Here is a 22,275-nt window from a genome sequence, read left to right as displayed (position 1 = left end):
GCAGTGCATGCCGGTTAGATTTGTGTCCGACTTGATGCCGACTTGCTCTGACGTCATGCATACGTAGGCAACGATAACCTTGTGTGATCAAGGTGGCTGCGGATTTTGGAGCAAGGCACTGCAGTTGCTCTCCACCGGCTGCAAAACCTAGGGGATGACGAGAAACACCTTGTTCTCATCTGATCTAAGATCTGATTGGTTCACATTCTGATCCAAACCACCAGTGGTAAAACATGAAATGTTAGTTGTTCACATGTATTCTGTAAATCATGTCATGTTGATGATAACTATAGGCCATAAAGAGAAATGTGATTTGTGTTCTTTTGTCACGTTTCCTAGAAGCACACTAAAACTACAGCTGATAACCTTTACTTATTATTACAGTCACATCTTCATATACACACGTCTACTATACATGATATCCACAAGCAAGAGGGGATGTGTTTTAGTTGCTAACAGGTGTAACGTCCAGCAATGGTCAGTTTTTAAGTACAGTTTGACCATTCAACATCTGGTCAAAATGGAGACACGAGACTGCATGTGTTCCCTTTAAATCGGCCTGCCTTCATCCCATCAGCTGGAGCTCAGAGCCTCTCTGCAGCTCTGAACACGTGATAACATACTGTCAACAATGATGTTCTCTCCTCAAGGTCCAAGCTCCCCTTATCGTCCTACAGGATTCTCCATGCCTTCAAATAAGGAACACTCGCAGCTCAGATCAGTTGCTAAATCAAAGAATGATTTCTTAAATGAAATATGAACTTCTAAAACTTATAAGCTAGATAATCATTAAATAAATGTTTGTTTATTGCTACTTATAATAATTATAGTATAATGAAATGTTTTCATTAATCTGTGCTCAATGACTGAAGTTTGAAATGATCGTTATGTTATGATTACATTGATTGATATATGTTTCAGCATGTTGATATGACAAGGTCATCACCATTTGCACTCACACAAGGACAAAGTAAAGTTAAGTTAAAAGCGTGACACATATGGGCCATTCCCATATGTACCGGGTCGGCCCGGGCCGGGTAGCGTAGGTTGTTTAATATCTGGGTGGCCTGGTATTTTTCCAGGCCAACCAAGGCTCATTCTCAGCCCTCTTCTCGAGGGGGTCTGCTTCAGGCCGACCAGGGCCAACACACCCACTGCTGACAGCAAATTCACACCTTCCATTAGAGCAAGCCTCTGATTGGTGGGTAGAATCAGCCCACATGGGCTTAAGACAAGGATGTGTGGAATCAACCAGGCCAAGCTGGGGCCAACTGGCTACCCGGCCTGGGCCGACCCGATACAGATGGGAATGGCCCAATAGATAGCCCTTTACCCCAGATCAGAGCATCTGGTAGCAGCAGGTTAGATGTCCAAATATCAGGAAATAAGACTCAAAAACCTGACAACTGAAGGTCAGATGTGGTGTGAGTCACTTCTACTTCCTGAAAATGGTTCACCAGTGTATTTTTCCCCAGAGTACAACATACATGGCATTCATTCCTACCAGAGACCCCTGCAAATGTTTTGATTAAATGTTCAACACCTTTAACATATTTGCATTAGCTATGCTAGCAACAGTGTTTTTGTAGCAGCTTCTTTTTGAAGCTCCCTTTTCTGGTTTGCATTTAATAATAAATAATAATGCATTGAACTTATATAGCACTTTTCAAGACCACCAAAGACGCTTTTTCACACTGCTAGTGATGGTAAGCTACTTGTAGCCACAGCCGTCCTGGGGAGGTCTGACAGAGGCGAGGCTGCCATTTGGCGCCATCGGCCCCTCTGACCTCCACTATCACAGGCAAGTTGGGTGAAGTGTCTTGCCCAAGGACACAACAGCAGGATACCCCTGGCGGGAGCTGGAATCGAACCCATGACCCTCCGATCATGAGGCAACCCGCTCTACCACCTGAGCTACTGCTGCATTTGAGTGGCTGAAGAAAAAGGAAATCTGTTGACAGTTTTCCCAAAAGTTAAATTCCTTTCCTTTTCAGCATCATGATGGATCGATGCTAGTGTTTGTTTTCATCCAGTTCCAAAGGGTGCTGGGAAGAGGCAAGCTGCATTTATCTATTAGCATTTTGAAGTAATTTTTTATCAAAGCTTTTTGTAAAACACATATTTATCAGATTTGGATATTTAAAGTAAAATCAACACTGTGAGTTTATCAGGTATTTTATGAAGCTCTTGGATTCTTGAGGCTCTACCTTTAACTGATGATCAGTCCATCACATCATATGATAAACTATTTTTAATAAAGCTCAGCTAAAACATTTAAAGCTGACATCATGGAGTATCAAGGATAATCAGTTTTACCATTAACAGTCTCCAGTTCATGCACATTGTTGCCTTGTGTGATTCAAAACTCACAGCAGCATTCAGGCTGTGGTTGGATGACAAACAATACTCAGAGCATGAGATGGTTAGAAATATTCCTCGGCATTTTCGCCACACAAATGCCTAATCCTCTAAGGTCAGATTATACATTTCTGAATGAACTGAATATTTAATTTAGGCCACAGAAATGTGGACATTCTGTTTAGGTTGCCAAACAAATTGTGTGATTTGTGAGTCTGACCTTTTCGACAAACATTTCTACATTACATTCAAGGTGGGAACTTCACCAGCCAGAAAACGAGTGCAATTTATTTCCTGCAGCAGTGTAAACAATGCATTGGAGCTGTTGTGTTTATCAAGCCTCCTTCTCGCTCTGGCAGGTGATCAACCAGCAGTCCCCGGCTTTGTGTCCCAAAGCTCCAGCTGGCTGTGAAACCAGGGAGAGCGGCAGGTTTAGTCTGAGATTTAGCTGCCTCTGAGATCAGAGACCATAAACTCTGCACCTATTCATCTCACTGAGGCTTTATGGAGGCTGTGGGTCTCCCACAGTGACAAAATTCTCAGATGTTATTATGCCTTCATGCTGCCGATTGGGTGCGCACACACAAGGTTTTACTTCTCAGAATGAAACAAAAGAAATTCCAGAAGATATTAAACTTGTTATTTACAATGAACTCTGTAAGGTTTTGGCCCAGACAGAGCCTCTGCCTTGTCACTCACTCAGGATGTTACCAGCTGTTTGTCAACAGAAGAAAAAGCAAGAGTCCAGGATGTTGCAGAGCTCTGACTTTTTATCCTTTTCTGGAATGCAAACAATCCATGACATTAGGGCATGGATTCCCCTTAACAAGCAATCAACAGCAACAACAGTACCGAATCCACCCTTTTTTAAAGCTAACTTGGGACCAGCCATTATGACATGGGCAGGGGAAACAATTAGCTTGAAATCCTGCAATCAATAAAGTACATCTCAACATCTCAACAAAATATGTCAAACAATCTATTTACATATTTACCTCCTACCTTAACTCAAAAGAACAAAAACAACAACAACTACACTTAAACAAACACAAGATAACCTCCCCCACCCCCACCCCCTCTCTTCAGTCAGTTAGTTTCTCCCTCAGTAGAGCTGATTAAGCACACCAGGAACTGATCATGGCTGCCTATGGGCGCGCTTCCATGGCAACACTTAATCAAATGACCTCAGAAAGAAGGGAGTGATGAACACCAGTAGATCAACTTAACTTAAAGTAATTTATAGATTACCAAGCGTATTTGACCTAAAACACACAGAAATACAGCAGTAAACCAAAACAAGAGACATAACTATTAGTGAGGAGATAAATCCCTCACAAACTCATTGTGCGTTGTCATTTATTTTTGTACAACACGTTTCACCTGAAAGTAAAACGGTTTCATTTGAGCGGTATTTTTCTTATTTTCATTTGTTAGTTTTAAATCTGGTCTGAGCTGAGTCTAGAAATACAAGAAAATCTATTTGAACTTTTATGAGCAGATCAACCTAGCACAAAGAGGAGATCGTCTTCAATGAGGTGTTGGAAAACAAGGACTAGGCCAGATGGACTCGTTAGGTGCTACTAGTGACAGAATAGTGGTGTTTTACCTGCGAGCTCCCTCCCAAATCGGATCATTTCAGACGCGAAACGGGAGTGAAAGCATGCCACTGGTACCACAAAGTCACCAAATCACGGGAGAGTTGCAACTTCACATGTGATTTCAGAAGTCCACACAATAACAAGCAAGCAGAAAAATGGCTGCATGTATTCAAAAAAGGCTTTGGTTTTTTTTGTACCATTTCCATCACCTACAGGGGTTTCACATGAAATGATGTTTATCTGCATGTAACTTTATTTTGAAAGTTTCTACATGTTTTACACTGCTTTTGTGTTTGACTTCCTGTCTGGCCCAATCTAAATGAGAGTTTCACGTGTTTTGGAAGTGTAGTACATAAAAAATGGACTTAAAACTTAACAATATTGTCCCTTTGCTTTTGGGACATGCACAAAATGTTACATTGTGCTAGGAAGGACTCGTCCACTATAACGGTAGCTAACTGCCGTGTAGCACATTTCGCGGCCGTTTCGGGCCGCTTTCACGTCTGGTGGAAAGAAAGGGTATGCTCCAAACTGTAGGCACTGCACAGGTCCAGTTTGGTAAAAGTGCTGGCTTGGGAGAGAGAGTTGTTTGCCATCAAGAATGGTAGATCTGGCAATGGAAAGGAAGAAGCACACCTTTTACTTTTGTGACACCCCGAGCACTAAAAGCAAAACCAGGAAAGGTACTGGTGTTAAGAACAGACTGGGAACATAACCAGTAAGAAGGGTGAAAAGGAAGAAAACACCTATGGAGTCAAAGGGTGGAAGAAGGCTGATGATCATCAGAGCTCATGACATGAAAGGAATGATGTCTACAGCAAATGGAGAACAGGCCAAGCTTCGTGGTCACCTGACCTAGCTGACAAACGGCCGTCACAGCTAATCAACATTAGCAAACACCAAAATGACTGACTGGGTTTTACAGATATTGAGCCAAAATCTGATTTGTTAGTAGCTGAACAACGACAGCTTGATTGTGTATGCTGTTATTTTCAAGCTTGAACTAAAATGACTTCAACTTTATGATTTGAGCCTAAAAAGGTCTTTTTGATCTTACATCAAAATGTAGAAAGTGAACAAAATCAAAAGTAGATCAGTCCAAGGAAGTGAACCTCATTGTTTTCCCCTTCATTAATGCACATGTTCTATATGATCAGTTTTATTTGTTTGTTTATTCGTTTGTTTGTTTTGTTTTGTTGTAACCGGGGGTTCTAGGTATGTTTCGACTGAATAAACTTTAGCAGCAAGACACTTTATTAAATGAGAGGTGTAGTCTTTGCCCAATGCTGCAGAACTCATAGAACTCATGTGAAGGTAACTACGGTTAAAATAATCACTCAAAAGAAACTTAGATGATGTGTTCAGATTCAGAGTCAGGTTCACATATATCAAAGACAAAAGACAGTTTTTCTTACTATAAATTTTCCAGCGTATTTTGCATTCACTAATATAAACTAATATGAGTTGTGAGTATCACTTAGGGACTGGTTTAGTTTAAATTATTTTTAAATCAAAAAATAACTACATTATTGAAATGCTGTGTTTAACATTTTTCTTGAAACTACTTCATATTTTGTTCTTCAGAGTGACCTTAATTCTACATTTATCCAGATGTGGTTCCTTATTTAAACAGAATCATGTTCTATTAGCTTACATGTGATTTTTTTTATTTCCTTACATTATTGAAAATGAGTCTTTATTATGTGGAGGCGTTGTTAGGTGGAAGAAACCCCAACCGGCTGAAGGTTTTATTTAAATCACAGCTGCTTCTCTTCAGCACTGACGACAGTCATGGTTCTGCAGCCAGAACCCCGTTGGACCCCACAGATGTGACCCGTTAAATAAATGGTTTTTTATCCATTCACAGATTTCCATAACACAACATTGAATAAAAGTCAGGTCTGTGTTGAACTAAAGCTCTTATAACTGTTATGTTTAAACCCTGTAGGGTGTCACCATGAGACTCCACCTGCAGGATTTTTGAAGGATACTTAGATGACAACGTTTGACTTTGCTCCACCTTCAGGCGCTCCTCTGATTGCTGTGGGTCTGTTAATCGACAGAAACGGCCAATTATACTTACTGGCCTTCATCCTTTCATCGCCCTCGTATGGAAAAATCCATTCCTATTAGGACTTTAATCATTGCTTATACAGGAGAGGTAATTTATCTTTTCAGGCTGCTAGTGTGGTAAATCAGGAGTAAAAACACGTGCAGGAACACAGATGATTCTGTACAAGGTGTAGTTCTAGAGCAAGGCAAGGCTGAAATTTTAGCCCCAAACGAGAGACTGAAGTCAGTTTAATAGTCTGAAGCTGCAGGTAGAAAGAGCAAACCTGAATTTCTTCAACAAACAGAAATCCTCGTTTTCCTCAAAATCATTGAAGTTAAGAGTTAAAATAAATAAACTGAAGTTGTCTACATTATTGTCACAAATATGAATCTCATCACTGAATCTTTGTATTAGAGAGCCAATGTGCTCACTGACCACTTTATTAAATCTATCTGTTAACATTCATTTTTAATTAGCCATTCACGTGGCAGCAGTTCGGGCCTTCAGGGTGCTAGACGTGGCGAAGACGACTCGCTGAAGTTCAAACTGAGCTTCAGAATGGAGAAGAAAGTGGATTTAAGGGACTTTGAATGTTGGTGCCAGATGGACTAGTCCGAGAATTTCAGAAATGGATACAAGGATTTAATCTGACAACCATCGCTGGGGTTTACATGGAATAATCTCAAAAGAGAAAAGTTCCAGTGAGCAGCGGTTGTGTGAATTAAAATGACTGGTTGAGGTTAAAGTTCAGAGGTCAATATGCAAACTGGCTGGAGATGATAGAAAAGCAAGAGGAGCTGACATAACCACTGGTTCCAACCACAGAATCTACCAGAATATTATTCATCTGAGTTATTCTGATCCTCATTGAAGGCGTGTTTAAAGTGAGACACTGGTGGTTTAAAATGCTGCAGAGCACCAGCAACAGGAGATATCTGTGGGTTTATTAGAAGCTGTTTTCATCTGGACCAGATCTGTTTCTACTGTTGGACATCAGCAGCAGCAGAGTGAAGAACAGCTGCATCAGTCTGAAACGGAACCCAGTCCTCTTCATCATCTCACAAGATGCTCCTCTTCCTCCTGCCTGACTGCCAACTCCTCGCCTCCATCACCATCACACAAATGAAAAGTGCATCTGCTGAAATTAGTCACTCAGTCCACCAGTTAAGCTAAAAACAAACCAGATTCATTCCACTCAGGAGATAATAGGACAGACAGAAGAGCTACAGCCACCACTGGTTCTGTTGGTCCAACGTAAAGCAGCTGATGATGGGGAAACGTCAGAGGAGATGAAAATGACTCGGTTTCATCGCAGTGCGAAACACCCAGGCTGAAGGATGTTTGAAGAAACACAACAAGAAGGACACTGGTAACCATTTTAGCACAGAGTTGTACATATTACATGTTTTCATTTCTTTATTTGTTGCATAAATTAGATAAAGAAGCTCTGGGTCATTTATTGTAAAATATAGTATAAATAAAAATAGTTTATGTAACTGATATAGTTATTTAAAAAGTTCAGAACAATAAACAACAACAAAAGAAACCAGCTTCTCTGTTTTCTTCTAAACCAGCCTGTTTTACCATCCACTCACAACTCCTCAATGCTCTTTTGCTAGGAAGACAATGAAACGTTGTCAGCTCTGTGATTGGTTGGCCCTATGTGCAATCCCCAGCTGACAATACGAGTCAGGGATATCTTTTCATTTAGCCTTTATAACAAGCTCTACCCACTGTAGGACTGACCAATCAGAAGCATTCTTCAGCCCTTCGTTGTAAACTTTTCAAAACATTCTCAGAGGAGCTGAGTCTAAAGATGCTACTGCTAATCTGTTAGCTCTAATCTGTGTGTGAATGGATGAGTGATCCACTGTAGTGTAAAGCGCTTTGGAGTCCTTACTCTGAGAGGTGCTATACAAGTGTGGGTCATTTATCATTATCTACTGCTCTTAGAGTTAACTTTTAGACAAAAGTTGGAATAATTTACCAAAAGCAAACAGAGTCAACTTTGTTGAGTTCACTGAGAGGTCTCAGAAGGAGAAAGAAGAAGAAGAAAATATCATTTCTATAGCGCCTCTCAAGATAAAAATCACGAGGCGCTTCACAAAAACAAAAAATGTGAAAATATAAAAAAGCATTTAGAAAATGTTTAAAAATTTAAAATGAGCAAAAATAGACAATTGTAATTAAAAAAATGTTAAGAAAGAGAGAGAGTGAACAGGAAAGAGGGAAATCAGTGGATCCTGAGGAAGGTGGAATAGGTGGGGAGAGCAGAATAAAGAGAGAGTGGTTGAAGAAGGTCAAACAAAAGCCAGCTTGAACAAGTGAGTCTTCAGCTGTTTTTTGAAGGAGACCACTGAGTCCACTGATCTCAGGCTCAGGGGGAGAGAGTTCCAGAGTCTGGGGGCCACAGCAGCAAATGATCCGTCACCTTTGGTCTTTAGCCTGGTGCTGTACAACCAGTAGGCTTTGATCACTGGACCCCAGGGACCTGCTGGGGGTGTAGGGACTAAGAAGATCACCAATATATGATGGTGCTTGTCCATGTAAGGCCCTATAGACCAGAACCAGGATCTTGAAATGAACCCTGAAGTTGACTGGCAGCCAGTGAAGCTGGAGGAGAAGCGGGGTGATGTGGGTGTGTTTGGAGGACTTGGTCAGAAGCCGAGCACAGGCGTTCTGAACCACCTGTAGACGGTTCAGGGAGGTTTTGCTCAGACACGTGAAAAGAGAGTTACAGTAGTCTAAGTGTGAGGAGATGAATGTGTGGAGAACTGTCTCAAGTTCAGAGCGAGACATAATGGGACTCAGTTTAGCAATGTTCCTGAGATGGAAGAAGGAAGAGCGAACAAGAGAACTAACATGAGAATCCAGGGCGAGAGCTGGGTCAAAGGTCACGCCAAGATTTCTGACGGAGGGTTTGGTGTGAGAAGCAAGCTGACCAAGAGAGTCTCTGATTTTGGGAACCAGCTTGTCTGGGGCACAGATGAGGATCTCAGTCTTATCTTCATTCAGCTGTAGAAAGTTCCCACCATCCAGGTTTTGATAGAGTCTAAACAGGTGTGTAACAGGTTAAACAGATGAGTTTCTTTATGGTTTGTGTGTGTGTTATTTTATTTGTAAGAATACTGAATAAACATCAGATTTATAACTGAAAGTGATTCATTTCATTATTTAGAGGTAGCGGATAGACTTTGTTGTCAGTTAATGTCATCAAATGGTGAGTCATTGGTTGTCCTTGTGCTGGGTCAATAATGATTCTGATTTTAAAGTAATCAGATTACCAGGTAAGTCCCTGTTATGGCTCTAGCTATTCAAACCGAAGGAGCTAATAACATCTGCTTTTTCCTCTGACTAAATGTTCCTGTCTGCTGCTCTGACGGTCACTGATCACCGGTTCTGATGCGTCTGTGTGATGTCACACGGAGCTATTGTCACAGGTTTTAGCTGTTTCTCTCTGCTGTTTGTCATCCCTGATTACCTAGAAGCCTGTAGGATTATGTCTGAGAGAAGTTGACAGTCAGAGGGGGTGTGACTGAACCGAATTATAGGTGATAAATGTTTGAATACATTTAGTCAAAGGTGTTTTCAGGAATAAAAGCTGACCATTTGACTTAAAAACGGACGTTAAAACTGTTTCTCACTAACAGCTAACAGCTCAGCTAACCTTCCAAATATAAAGCAGTGATGGGCGTCACTTTATCTGTTACCATTTGTAAATAAACGGACACACGAGGGGCGTTGAAAGTGTGATTCTAAATCAGAATAAAAATGGATGCAGGTTTAACGACCTCATTTCTTGCCAGTTACAGAGTTATTGGTGAATCAACTGAGTCAGTTAAACACAGATCTGTTCATAAGCAAACTGCAAAGTTTATAAAACTCTCCACAAACGGGTTTAATACGATCAGATTTAGTTGTCTAATGTTGGCTCAATGGTTCAGAGGCTCCACTCACAGAAAACCATCAGTCACACACGCATTCAGAGAAGCTCTGGATTAGAGCTAAAGAAAACCGGTGGGAGCAGGTTCAGAAAGCTGTTATTAGGCTGTTTCCTGTCCTGCTGCTCTCGCTCAGCCCACGGGTTTGTCTCCGCAAATTACCAAGAACACTAACACAGCTTCTCTGAGCATGTCACTGCTTCTTTAGGGTCAAACACCCCGCGACATGCTACATTTGTTGGGTCCGGAGCCTCATGAGCTGGCGTTGTGTGTGCAGGTGCTGGAGGTAAACGCTATGGCTGAGCCTCCACTCAGAGCGCAGGAAGCCTTCTGCGTTGTTCCAAACTGGGTTAGTTTATCTTATTTAGCAGCAGGGCGAGAAGAGGCCACAGCTGCTCATTTGCTTTGCCAGCCTCAACAGATTGGATTCCTGCAGTTCGAGCTCGCTTTTCCAGAACCAGCCAGCGGATAAGCAGGCTCTCCTTCTGCTAGCCACCACAGCAGAGTCGTAAATCATCCCTCGTCAGCTGCCTGGCTCATGGGATGAGGTAATCTCTCCTCCTCAGGCTCTTTATAAGAAGTGACTTGTTATCCGTTTGGCCTGAGGGGCGTTCAGGGGACCTTCAGACCTGGAAAACAGCCCACAGGGGACAGCGAGAGCTGCAAAGTGAATCAGATCGGGATCGTCTCCAGGTGGTCAGAAAGCAACACTTTTACTACCAGAAGGTTCACACATTCAGGACATTTTACTGTGGTCAGTTACAGCTTTAATCTTCACTGGTATCTTCTAGATTCTGCAGGTCCAACTGGACCAGCGTGAGACAACTAAATGGGTTGTTTATGGGTTTTCTGATTGATTTGTCCAACTTCCTGTGGTTCATTGTTTCAGCTTTACGATGCGGTTACAAGAAAAATCACTCCTAACTCTCTAATTATCCCTGTTCCCAGGTCAGTCGTTTACAGTTACACTTACAGATTAAAGAGGCACGTTTCCCCGAAGAGCTCACGGAGACCGAACGGCTTTCAGAAACCCGACAGATCCAAACAGGTGTACTCGCTGCTGGCTCTTCTCGTTACCTGACTACCATCAGATATTTTTAATGGATCGGTCTGTGCTGACGTGTTTATAATGTTGTTATCTGAAGGATCAGAGCAGACACAAATGAGAGTAGAGCAATTGTGTTTGGCTTCTGTCGGATATTTCTATAATTACTGAGATTTAATTACAGACATTTTATTATTCTCAAATGCTTTTCTGGACAAATACATAAAGTTCATGTGTATAATAAACATCTACAATGTTGCTGTTTTTTAATAGACCAGTCACCTTCTGGTTCAGATCTGAAGGCAGCCTATTGCCACATAATCAATACTTGGAGTTTGCTTGCCCACCTGCCTCTTGAAGGCCAACCACATGTTCTGAACCGGGTTAGGGCCTAGAGATTTTCCTGGAACTAGGCTCAAGATGTTGCTCTTCAAGCCACTTAGTTCTCACTTTAGTCTCATAGCACTTTACCATGCTGGAAAAGACTCACCACTAAACTGTTCTTGGATGGTAGGAGGATTTATCAGATAAAACTACTTCCTCTCTTTTCCTGGTTCTGTAGCAGGATACCAGTCAGTCTTTTAGGGGGAGAAGTGGTTTTTCCTTCAGTTTTCTCCTCGCTGTGCTGCAGACACACACCTCTGCTGCCATTCCTGGGCACGTTCTAGACAGGTGGTGCCTTGATACCACAACATGATCAACCGTAGGAGATGGTACTGTCACTGGACTTTACTGGGAGCCCTAAAGCAGTCTTCACAAATTCAGAATAAATATGTTTTTTGGGGGGTGAGGGAGTTTGTGATTAACTTGAACCCACACCTCATAATAATCTGGGGTTTGTGCAAAATGCCATCTTAAAACTGCAGGCAGAAAACATTGAGATGATCAATAGTTGGGTCACTCTCAAAACTTTTGGTTATTGATTTAAATTAGTTTGCAAATGATCAAGTTTTACTTTGAGTTATTAGTTTATTTGCTTTTCCTCTTAAACATGTGTTTGGCAAAACTGAATTTTACACATTTTCATCAGAAGTAGCGAAACAGATGTTAGTTAGACAGATAATTCCATATAATGTGACTCATGTCGCAAGTTCCTGCTTCCTGGCAAAGATTAGGTGGAATGATCAGCTTTCTCATCAAACCCCAACTATTTAAAGTCTGAATGTGACTTTTCCACCTAGCAGAACAGATGTTTTCTGTTTGGTGTCTCTAGATGTGACGCCCTGCTGTGTGTTTGCATTTCTTGACAATCTGACCTAAAACGTATTTTCATAAACCTGAGGGCGTCTAATATCCTGAACATGCCAGACTGATAACCGGATATCTGATATTCAAACAGAAGCAGAACCAACATCTAGTTTCTTCCAGTTTGATGGTTCTGATTCTGACTCTGCTCCTGATGTTCCTCGACCTCTAGTTTTCTTTCCAGGCACAAATAAAACTACAGCAGCTGTTTTTACTCATGTTGTGCACATTCAACCAAAGAACTGGGAGTGGAACTAATTAGAGAAAGCAGCTGCTGCTGTGATCCTAACAGATGAAATTTCGCCGACTTCGGACCTTGGCTGTGCAGGATTTTGCACCACTGATGCACAAGAATGCAGTAAATTGGGTCAGAGGTTGAATGAAGGTCCTGATTTCTTGTGTATCAGCTCTTTCACCAATCAGCACCTCTTCATCCTCCTCCATCACATCTCCCCTCCTGCCACTGATCCTCCTGGGGGAGCAGAGAGGAGGGGTCAAACGAACCGGGAAATGTCACCGGTGATCAGCAACACGGCTGGATGAGGCAGATGCTCAGGCGGGAAGGAGGGGGGTGGGGGGTGGGGGGTTCAGGGCCGAGGTTGAAACACTGTCACTTCTGATCTGAGTTCAGTTGTTGCTGCTCCCAAGTCAGTCAGGATGTCAACAGGCTGAAGGAAACTACAGAGTCCCTGAATCCAGCCAAGCAGCACCAGCTCCTTGGCACAGAGGAGGTGATGGAGCTTCAGCCCATTTCACCGAGGAGCCAATAAAACCTGCTGCTCAGGTAAACTTCCAACCTGTTGCGTCTCAAATCAGTGAAACCATCACAACTATGAGGTGGATCACTAAGGTTATTCATGATCAGCTGAAAATTTACATAAAAGAAACTGAAGTGGGTAAAAATCTTTTTATTTTTTAGAGTTGTATTTCTATGTGGGGTTTCTTCCCAAAGCAGCGCTGTCATTGCTTTTTGCTTTTAGGAGAAGTTATAATTGTTATTTATGGCATCTGTTGTGTGTTTCTGATTTATTGATTTAGCTGTTTGTATGTTATTCAATAAAAATACATTTTTATGTTTAAAAAGTAATTTCCACGAGGAGAGATTAACTTAAAGAGCCTGTGTCAGGCACACCTCACAATCAGAATCAGAAAGGTGTGCCAGAATCACAACATTAGGAATTTGCTGTGGTACTTGATGCAAGAAAAAATAAATGATAAGCAAACATTAGAATTGGGAAATAAACACAATGAAATGATAATGATATGGGGAGGCAATAATCAGAGAAGCGGCTACAAGTCAGTGCAGATACTGGTCAGAGCGGATAAAGTATTGCTGTTGGCACTGCTGAGATATTTTTTATGACATCAGGTATTTTCAGGACCCATTACTTCTACCTGGAAATAGGACACTTAACACCCCCCAAATCACCCATTTGAATTCTACAATGGTACATAGCTACAGGCCTGGATACCGCCGAGTCATGCTTGCTACAGATTAACCGTCATGTTCCACTCAGCCCCAGAGCAGGAGCACATTGTCCACTCTAGGCAACAACAACAAAAATGTATTCTCAACTGTGGAGATTAAACTCCTTGCTGGTTTAACGGAGACACTGGTCATCAGTGTTTACAGTTCAGGGAACGAGGGAACCAAACTCGAGAGACGGAGGAGCAGGTTGTGGGGTGTTTTCAAGAGGAAATAATAAAACAATGTTAAAGGCTTCAAAACATGGATTTTGCATCATAACAGGACCTTAATGTTCATTATTTTTAAGAGCGGACCCCTGTGAATTATGTAATAATTTGAAAAGTTTTTTCTTAATTGTTACTGTGTTTTTTAAAATGTTCAACGTCACTGAATCAACAAATATGTCAATGGAAACAAAAGTCTATAGACTATTTCAGATGTTGCAGGTCAAAATATTTATACATAAATATCAAGTCATAAAATGCCACGACCTACTATTATCATTTTAAATCATAATTAATTTAAGAGATACTCATTAATTTATCATGTCCTTCTGTCTTAACATTTTTTTACTGATTAATTCCAATGACAATATTTGACCATACCATGAATAGTTCCAAACCCCTTAGAAAAAATCTGAAGTTTATTTGTAATTTGGCAGTTTTAACTCTGCAATTGTTTCACTGGCCAAATGTTGCCTATGGGCCTTGACTTTGACATACTGTATGTATGGTAAAGTAGTTATTTAGTATTGTGTTGCTTTCAAACGTTCACCTACAGAAAATCTGAGAAATCATTGTTGCAACTAGGAGGAAATGATGCTTTTAGGCTAAAGTCATTAAAATAAAAAAATATGTTCTATGCACATCTTTCAGCTTCAGCTGAATCAACTTTCAGCTAAAGGGCAACAAACTCTCCAAAATAAAAAAGTCTGCAGCTCACTGATTATTCTGTCACCGCCGTGCTGCCCTTAGGTGGACAAAGAACCAAGTCAATCCACCGCAAACCTAAAATATGTGAGCATAAAGCTGCTGAAGACGTAATGAACTCCATAATTTATAGTCTGTTGAACAGAACCAGCTAAAGAGAGGCTCGTCACAGCAGCCACAAACCAACAAAACCCGAGGACACGAAGGGACACGTTCCCTCAAAGTCAAAAACACGTCTTTTCTTCATCAGCTAAAAAGAAGCAACAAAGATGAAGGACTTTCTGACTTTGATGACAATTTATTTTACTGTTTTTGGTTGGAAACATTTTCTTTACCTGTCAAACAGAGCCATCCATCATCAGGAGACTGAAGTTTGAGCTTTAGAAGAGTTCCTGTATCACCGTCAGCACGTTAAAAGTGGCCCATCTTCCAAAAAAAGACATAAACCTCTGCTTTTTTTCCTTATTGCCAAAAAAACAATCGTTTAAAATTTGGAGATAGAAAAAAAATCCTAAATTTTACTCACTGGACTAATCTTTGAACTTGAACATTTCACCTGGGTGTAAAGCTGCACAGGTTCCAAAAAGAAGTCATAACAAAGTTTTTTGTTTAAAAGCTGTTTTAATTGAGATTTTTTTGCTAAAGAAGCTGAACTGATCCACATATACCAAACTCAACAACCACTCTACAAGTGCGCCCGATACAGATAAGTATGTTTTTTCTCACCAATGTTACGTGATTGGTTCTAAACACCTTTTAAGATGTTTGCACTCGTATCAACATTGTTACTATGTTTATGTTTATTCATCTGGCAGACTCTTAATTAAAGTGGTATGTTTTTGGTTCTGTGGGAGGAAACCAGAGAAAACTCACACATGCTAACTGTGGCCTTCTGGCTGTGAGGGAACAGTGTTCCCAACAGCAGTGCAACTAGCTGTTACTGTTGTTGGCTTTCGTTTAGAAATAAGACTCATGATGATGATGATGGGATGCAACAAAATATTACCACAATGGAATATTTTGTGTTCTGATACTGAATTGATATTTCAAAAGCAGCGTTTGTTTTATTTTCTAATTGAGAATTTACATGTAAACATTTACTGCATTTCTTTTGTGAGGTGTAATTCAAACTCAACTACTAGGTGGCGACAGATTTGCCAGCTTTATTCTGACGGATAAACGAGATCTTACAATAAAATTGTGATAAATATCGTAGCACCAAATTCTTGCCAATACAGACCCCATTACTAATATTTCTGTTTGGTTAAAACAGCGACTGTTACATATATTCTCGTTATTACGATTCCATCAGACATGACTCTGTCCTTTACTCTTCCCATCACTGACTTGATGATCGTACACACGGTGGCTGATGGAATGAGTTGCTGTGCTGTGGGGGAGGTGGTGGTCCCTGGGTGGCTCCCAGTTCCTGTCCTGCTCCATGACACAATGAGAGGATGGCTCAACACTGCACAGCTCCTTCAACGCCCCACACTACAGCTTATAGAGTAAGAATACTGAAAATGGGAAATGGTATGAGGGAGGACGTAAACAGACCTATAATGAACACTTGGAGGGCAAGCAAGGCATACATCTGTTAATTACTTCTCCACTTGCCTGCCATGTCTTCTTGAATGCACACACACATGCACGCATGCGCGCGAAAGCACACACACACACACACAAACACACACACACAGGAGGGAATAAAGAGGGAAAACTATAGGGGGAGGCATGCTTGTGGTGCCTGATCCAGATTGGTTGGATGGCTTGGGATGAGGTTCCTGGGCGTGCCTGAGGGCCTCCGTGTCCTTGCTGCCTCGCATGTGATCCACTCTGTAACATTCAGAGTCAATTCAGGCCGAGGGAAATGGGAAGTAAATACTTTTGATTATTATTATTATATTTGTATTGTTTAGCTAATGCAATTTTAATACTACAGGAGACAGCTCCACAAATGTTTGAAACAACATCTTTGATCAGTTCTGGTCTAGAGAGCTCTCGCTAAAAAAACTGGAAGCTGTGGACAAGGAACATTTTTAGGCTGTTTTCCTGCAGCAGAAGTAGAATTCACACAGGAATCAGCCATTAATCCTCTCCCTGGGCTGCCACCTTACCGTGGTGGAGGGGTTTGAGTGTCTCAGTGATCCTAGGAGCTAAGTTGTCTGAGGCTTTCTGCCTCTGGTAGGGTCACCCATGGCAAACAAGTCCTAGGTGAGGGATAAGACAAAGAGCAGCACTAAGACCTCTTATGATGAATTATATAAATGGAAACTGTGTTCCCTCGCCCGGACGTGGGTCACCGGGGCCCCCCTCTGGAGCCAGGCCTGGAGGTGAGGCACGTTGGCGAGCGCCTGGTGGCCGGGCTTTCAGCCATGGAGCCCGGCCGGGCACAGCCCGAAGAGGAAATGTGGGTCCCCCTTCCCATGGGCTCACCACTCGTGGGAGGGGCCAAAGGGGCCGGGTGCAGTGTGTGGCAGGTGGTAATCGAGGGCGGGGACCTTGGCGGTCTGATCCTCGGCTACAGAAGCTGGTTCTTGGCACATGGAATGTCACCTATCTGGTGGGTAAGGAGCCTGAGTTGGTGTGTGAGGTTGAGAGGTTCCGACTAGATACAGTCGGACTCACCTCAACGCATGGCTCTGGCTCTGGAACCAGTTTCCTTGAGAGGGGTTGGACTTTCTACCACTCTGGAGTTGCTCCCACTGAGAGGTGCCGAGCAGGGGTGGGCATACTAGTTGCCCGCCATCTTGGTGCCTGTACATTGGGGTTTACCCCAGGGGAATGGGTTCTGACTGTGGTCTGTGCTTATGCACCAAACTACAGTTGAGACTACCCACCCTTTTTGGAGACCTTGGAGGGGGTGCTGGAAAGCGCTCCTTCCGGTGACTCCCTCGATCTGCTGGGGGACGTTAACGCTCATGTGGGCAACGACAGTGAGACCTGGAGAGGTGTGGTTGGGAGGAACGGCCCTCCTGATCTGAATTTGAGTGGTGTTTTGTTATTGTACTTCTGGGCCAGTCATGGATTGTCCATAATGAACACCATGTTCAGACATAAAGGTGTCCATATGTGCTCTTGGCACCAGGATACCTTAGGCCGCAGCTCGATGATCGACTTTGTTGTTGTTTCATCTGACCTGCGGCCGCATGTCTTGGACACATGGGTGAAGAGAAGGGCGGAGCTGTCAACTGACCACTACCTGGTGATGAGTTGGCTCAGATGGTGGGGGAGCATGCCAGTCAGACCAGGCAGGCCCAAACGTGTCACGAGGGTCTGCTGGGAACGTCTGGCAGAGTTTCCTGTCAGAAGGAGCTTCAATTCTGCCCTCCGACAGAACTTCCAAAATATTCCGGGGGAGGCGGGGGACATTGAGTCTGAATGGACCCTGTTCCATGCCTCCATTGTTTAGACGGCCAACCGGAGCTGTGGTCGCAGGATTGTCGGTGCCTGTCGTGGTGGCAACCCCCAAACCTGCTGGTGGACAATGGCAGTTAGGGATACTATCAAGCTGAAGAAAGGGTCCTATCAGGTCTTTTTGGCCTGTGGGACTTCAGAGGCAGCTGATGGATACCGGCAGTCCAAGTGGAACGCGGCTCAGGTGGTCGCCAGGGCAAAAACCCAGGCATGGGAGGAGTTCGGTGAGACCATGGAGCAAGACTTCTGTACGGCTTCGAGGAGATTCTAGTCCACCATCTGGCGCCTCAGGGTGGGAAAGCAGTGCGCTACCAACATCTATAGTGAGGACGGTGTGCTGCTGACCTCTACTCAGGACGTTGTGGATTGGTGGGCAGAATACTTCAAAGACCTCCTCAATCCCACCGACAGTGAGGAAGCAGAGTCTGGGGAGTTTGGGTTGGCCTCTCAAATCTCTGGTGCTGAGGTCACTGAGGTGGTTAAAAAGCTCCTCTGTGGCAAGGCTCCGGGGATGGATGAGATCCGCCCGGAGTTCCTTAAGGCTCTGGATGTTGTGGGGCTGTGTTGGCTGATGCGGCTCAGCAATATCACGTGGACATCAAGGGCAGTCCCACTGGACTGGCAGACCGGGGTGGTGGTCCCCTTATTTAAAAAGGAGGACCGCAGGGTGTGTTCCAAATACAGGGGGATCACACTCCTGAGCCTTCCTGGTAAGGTCTATTCAGGGGTTCTGGAGAGGAGGATCTTCAGCTTTCGCTGGAGTGGTTCGCAGCCGAGTGTGAAGCAGCTGGGATGAGAATCAGCTCCTCTAAATCTGAGACCATGGTCTTGATTCGGAAAAGGGTAGAATACCTTCTCCGGGTCAGGATGAGGTCCTGCCCCAAGTGGAGGAGTTTAAGTATCTCGGGGTCTTGTTCACAAGTGAGGGAAAACTGGAGCATGAGATCGATAGGCGGATTGGTGCTGCATCTGCAGTGATGTGGGCGTTGTACCGGTCTGTTGTGGTGAAGAGAGAGCTGAGTCAGAAGGCGAAGCTCTCGATTTACCGGTCAATCTACGTTCCTACCCTCACCTATGGTCATGAGCTTTGGGTAGTGACTGAAAGAATGAGATCGCGGATACAAGCGGCCAAAATGAGTTTTCTCCAAAGAGTGGCTGTGCTCTCCCTTAGAGATAGGTTGAGTAGCTCAGTCATTCAGGAGGGGTTCGGAGTAGACCCGCTGCTCCTCCACATCGAGAGGAGCCAGTTGAGGTGGCTCGGGCATCTGGTCAGGATGCCTCCTGGATGCCTCCCTGGTGAGGTATTCCAGGCACGTCCAACCAGGAGGAGACCTAAAGGTAGACCCAGGACCCGGTGGAGGGACAATGTCTCTCACCTGGCCAAGGAACACCTTGGGATTCCCCCAGAGGAGCTGGCCCAAATGGCTGGGGAGAGGGAATTCTGGGCGTCTCGCCTTAGGCTACTGTCCCCGCGTCCTGACTCCGGATAAGCGGATGAAAATGGATGGATGGATGAATCAGCCAACAAAGCCACAGGCCCAAAGACTTTCATTTCCAGCTGTAAATTGGTTTCACTGAGACTGAGGGAGTGTTGGAATCTGAAGGATCAGCCTGCATAAGTTCCAACTTCAGCTTACTCTCCAAACCACGGGCAGTCATTTTATCAGGAACTGCAGGGATCCAGCTGACTGGTGCCAGATGTTTTCTTCACCCTCACACCTATTTGTGTGGCTGTGACTTGGTTACCACAGGTCCCTCTGCAGGTGTAGACCCTTCAGTGTATTCTAACCTGAAACAGTCTCATCTAAACAACACAATGTTTATTTCCAGCTGATATTCTCCTCTTTAATCTCCCCTAGATCATCTTAGAGCTCCAACAAGCTGTCTACCGGTGTCGGCTCCCTCTCGCCCTGCTCTGATGTATTTACTGTTCTGTTTGTAATAATCCCACATCACTGTTTTGTGTTGTCTTGGCTGAATGCTGATTTCCCCCCGAGTGCAACTGATATCCATCCATCTGTGCATTCATCCATTCATCCCTGGCTGTCTGTGTTGTAAGATTATCTGTTGTATTCTGTTATCGTAGAAGCAAAACGCACCTTTGGAGGTCTGCTGAGCTGAATACAATCAGCATGTCGGAGATGTTTCCTTCACCAGATAATTAGAAAGTTCTGGGCTCACAGAAACTTGAGATTTGTCTTAGCAGACAGACTCGGCAGCCTCCCCTTCCTCCCTATACTTGCCACCTCAGTGCTGCCACCAACCTGGTATGAAGCTCCGAGCTGCAGGACATGTGAAACACCCCCCCCCCACACACACACACACACACACACACACACACACACGCACACCACCCTCGATGTCATAGCTGGGAAAAGCTGAATTGTTCTAAGTTCGTGCACAATCTGCAGTGGCTCCAAGTGTGTGCTCTTCAGACACCCTCCCCCTTAAACCTGGGGAGTTTGTGTGTGTGTGTGTGTGTGTGTGTGTGTGTGTGTGTGTGTGTGTGTGTGTGTGTGTGTGTGTGTGTGTGTGTGTGTGTGTGTGTGTGTGTGTGTGTGTGTTGGGGGGGGGGGTCTCTAAAAAGTGACCAGTCTGAATGAGACATGGCTGTAGATGAAGGCGGAGCGGCCTGCTGGTCCCTCGGCTTGAACAGTCGCCGTTTGTCCCCTCTGTCATCTCCTCTCCCGCTGGAGTTGATTAACATTTCACTCACGTGCAATTCAAAGTTCACGCTTATTGAAGAGGGGAGGAGATGTGAGAGGGGTGAGAGAGTAGGGTGGGGGAAGTAGGGGTGAGCGAGGGTGAATAGATGGAGAGAAACCCTCTAAAACACCCACGACGGACCGGTGTCTGGTACCAGCTTCAGGTTTTTTTTTCAAGAAAGAAGGGATGAATGGATGGATGAATGGATGGATGGATGAATAACGCAACACTTTGCAGGGCGCACTTATCCGCTATAGGTGCGTCTGCGCCTAAATGCAACAGCCTCATATTCTGCCACGGATCAGAATAATAATCATGTGAGTCCGATTTCTTTCTGCACGAGTGAGGAGATGTTTGGACATCAGCGCATTAACTTTTACTATCCAAAAACACAAATCATTCCTCCAGCTCATCAGCATCCTTCGTCCCTGCTCCCAGCAGCCCGAATCAGCCCAAGCGCTGCGCAGCAAACCGGAGAAGAAGCGAGCCGCTTCGGTGTCTTACCGATGTGGATGATGGAGTCGGCCCTCACTGTGTTGCATTGCAATATCCACAGGGAATGAAATAACAATATCAGCATTTCCATCTCCAGTCCGAGCCAAAGAGGCGCATCCACCGATCCACCTCGCCGAGTCTGGGGGTTCTTGTCAGTGAAATCCGAACCGAGCCTTGGTGCGTAAAGGCGGCAGAAGGGGGAAAAAGTGTCGGGAGAGACCTCCACCAAGGAAAATAAAACTAAATCCTACAGCTGAAAGTCTTGGCCGGAGTGGAGAGGAGAAAGAAGGACGGAAACAGAGAGAAAGAGAAGCTCCCAGGGCTCCGGAGAGAGACTGAGCTGGGTAGGTGAAAGGGGGAGAGGGGGAGGATGAGAGGAGACATCGGGGGTTTGTTTCAGAGGCTGAGATCCGCCGGACGACCAGCTCTGACTCTCTACCTCTGAGTCTGAGACATCACACACTGCAAACTGCGGAGGAGCAGGAGGAGGGACGCGCTCTCCCACCCTCCTTTCTCTCTATCCGTCTCTCTCGTCCGTCCCACGTGACTGCAGAGCATCTATCTACGGCGCTGGAAGCCGGACCGTAGAAAAGAGGCGAGGGATGGAGATGGAGAGAGATGGAGGGATGAGGTATGGATGGGAGCAGGAGCGCACCACGGACGAGACGAACTGCGGCGTGGAGGTTTTTAACGCCCCTGTGTTTGTCGGTAGGTTCTGGGGGATGATTTGGAGACAGAAGAACCGGCTTGGTGGTGGGTGCCGGTGATGAACTTACAGACACTTCTTCACGCGATGATCGCTGTTGAAACTAAACCCAATGAGTAACCTACTGAGGAACGGGGAGCTCTGACATGTCGGATTAACTCTGCGGACACGTCGCGTCACTCATGCTCCGATTCCCGTTTCCGTGCGTAAATATTGGTGCATTTGGGCTTCGTGTCATTTAAATATCTGCTGATGGAAAGAGAAAAGGAGGGCGGATATCTTTCTGTCTGATTCCATCAGTGGAAGGTGTTCTG

General features: G+C 44.2%; 1 protein-coding gene across 2 annotated transcripts in view; it reads right to left on the bottom strand.

Moving 5' to 3' along the window:
- Positions 1 to 21,492, bottom strand: part of grid1b (glutamate receptor, ionotropic, delta 1b) — a 716,034-nt gene extending 694,542 nt beyond the window's left edge. For both annotated transcript variants that reach the window (XM_070545805.1, XM_070545804.1), the window contains exon 1: positions 21,265 to 21,492. In XM_070545805.1, the coding sequence (XP_070401906.1) occupies positions 21,265 to 21,346 (82 nt within the window). In that variant the 5' untranslated portion in view covers positions 21,347 to 21,492. The remainder of the gene's footprint in view (positions 1 to 21,264) is intronic.
- Positions 21,493 to 22,275: the final 783 nt, after the last annotated feature.

Source organism: Nothobranchius furzeri, chromosome 16 (genome assembly GCF_043380555.1).
Source record: "Nothobranchius furzeri strain GRZ-AD chromosome 16, NfurGRZ-RIMD1, whole genome shotgun sequence".
Classification (NCBI taxonomy): domain Eukaryota; kingdom Metazoa; phylum Chordata; class Actinopteri; order Cyprinodontiformes; family Nothobranchiidae; genus Nothobranchius; species Nothobranchius furzeri.
Note: the sequence above shows the minus strand (reverse complement) of the source record. Positions and strands in the feature narration are given on the sequence as shown.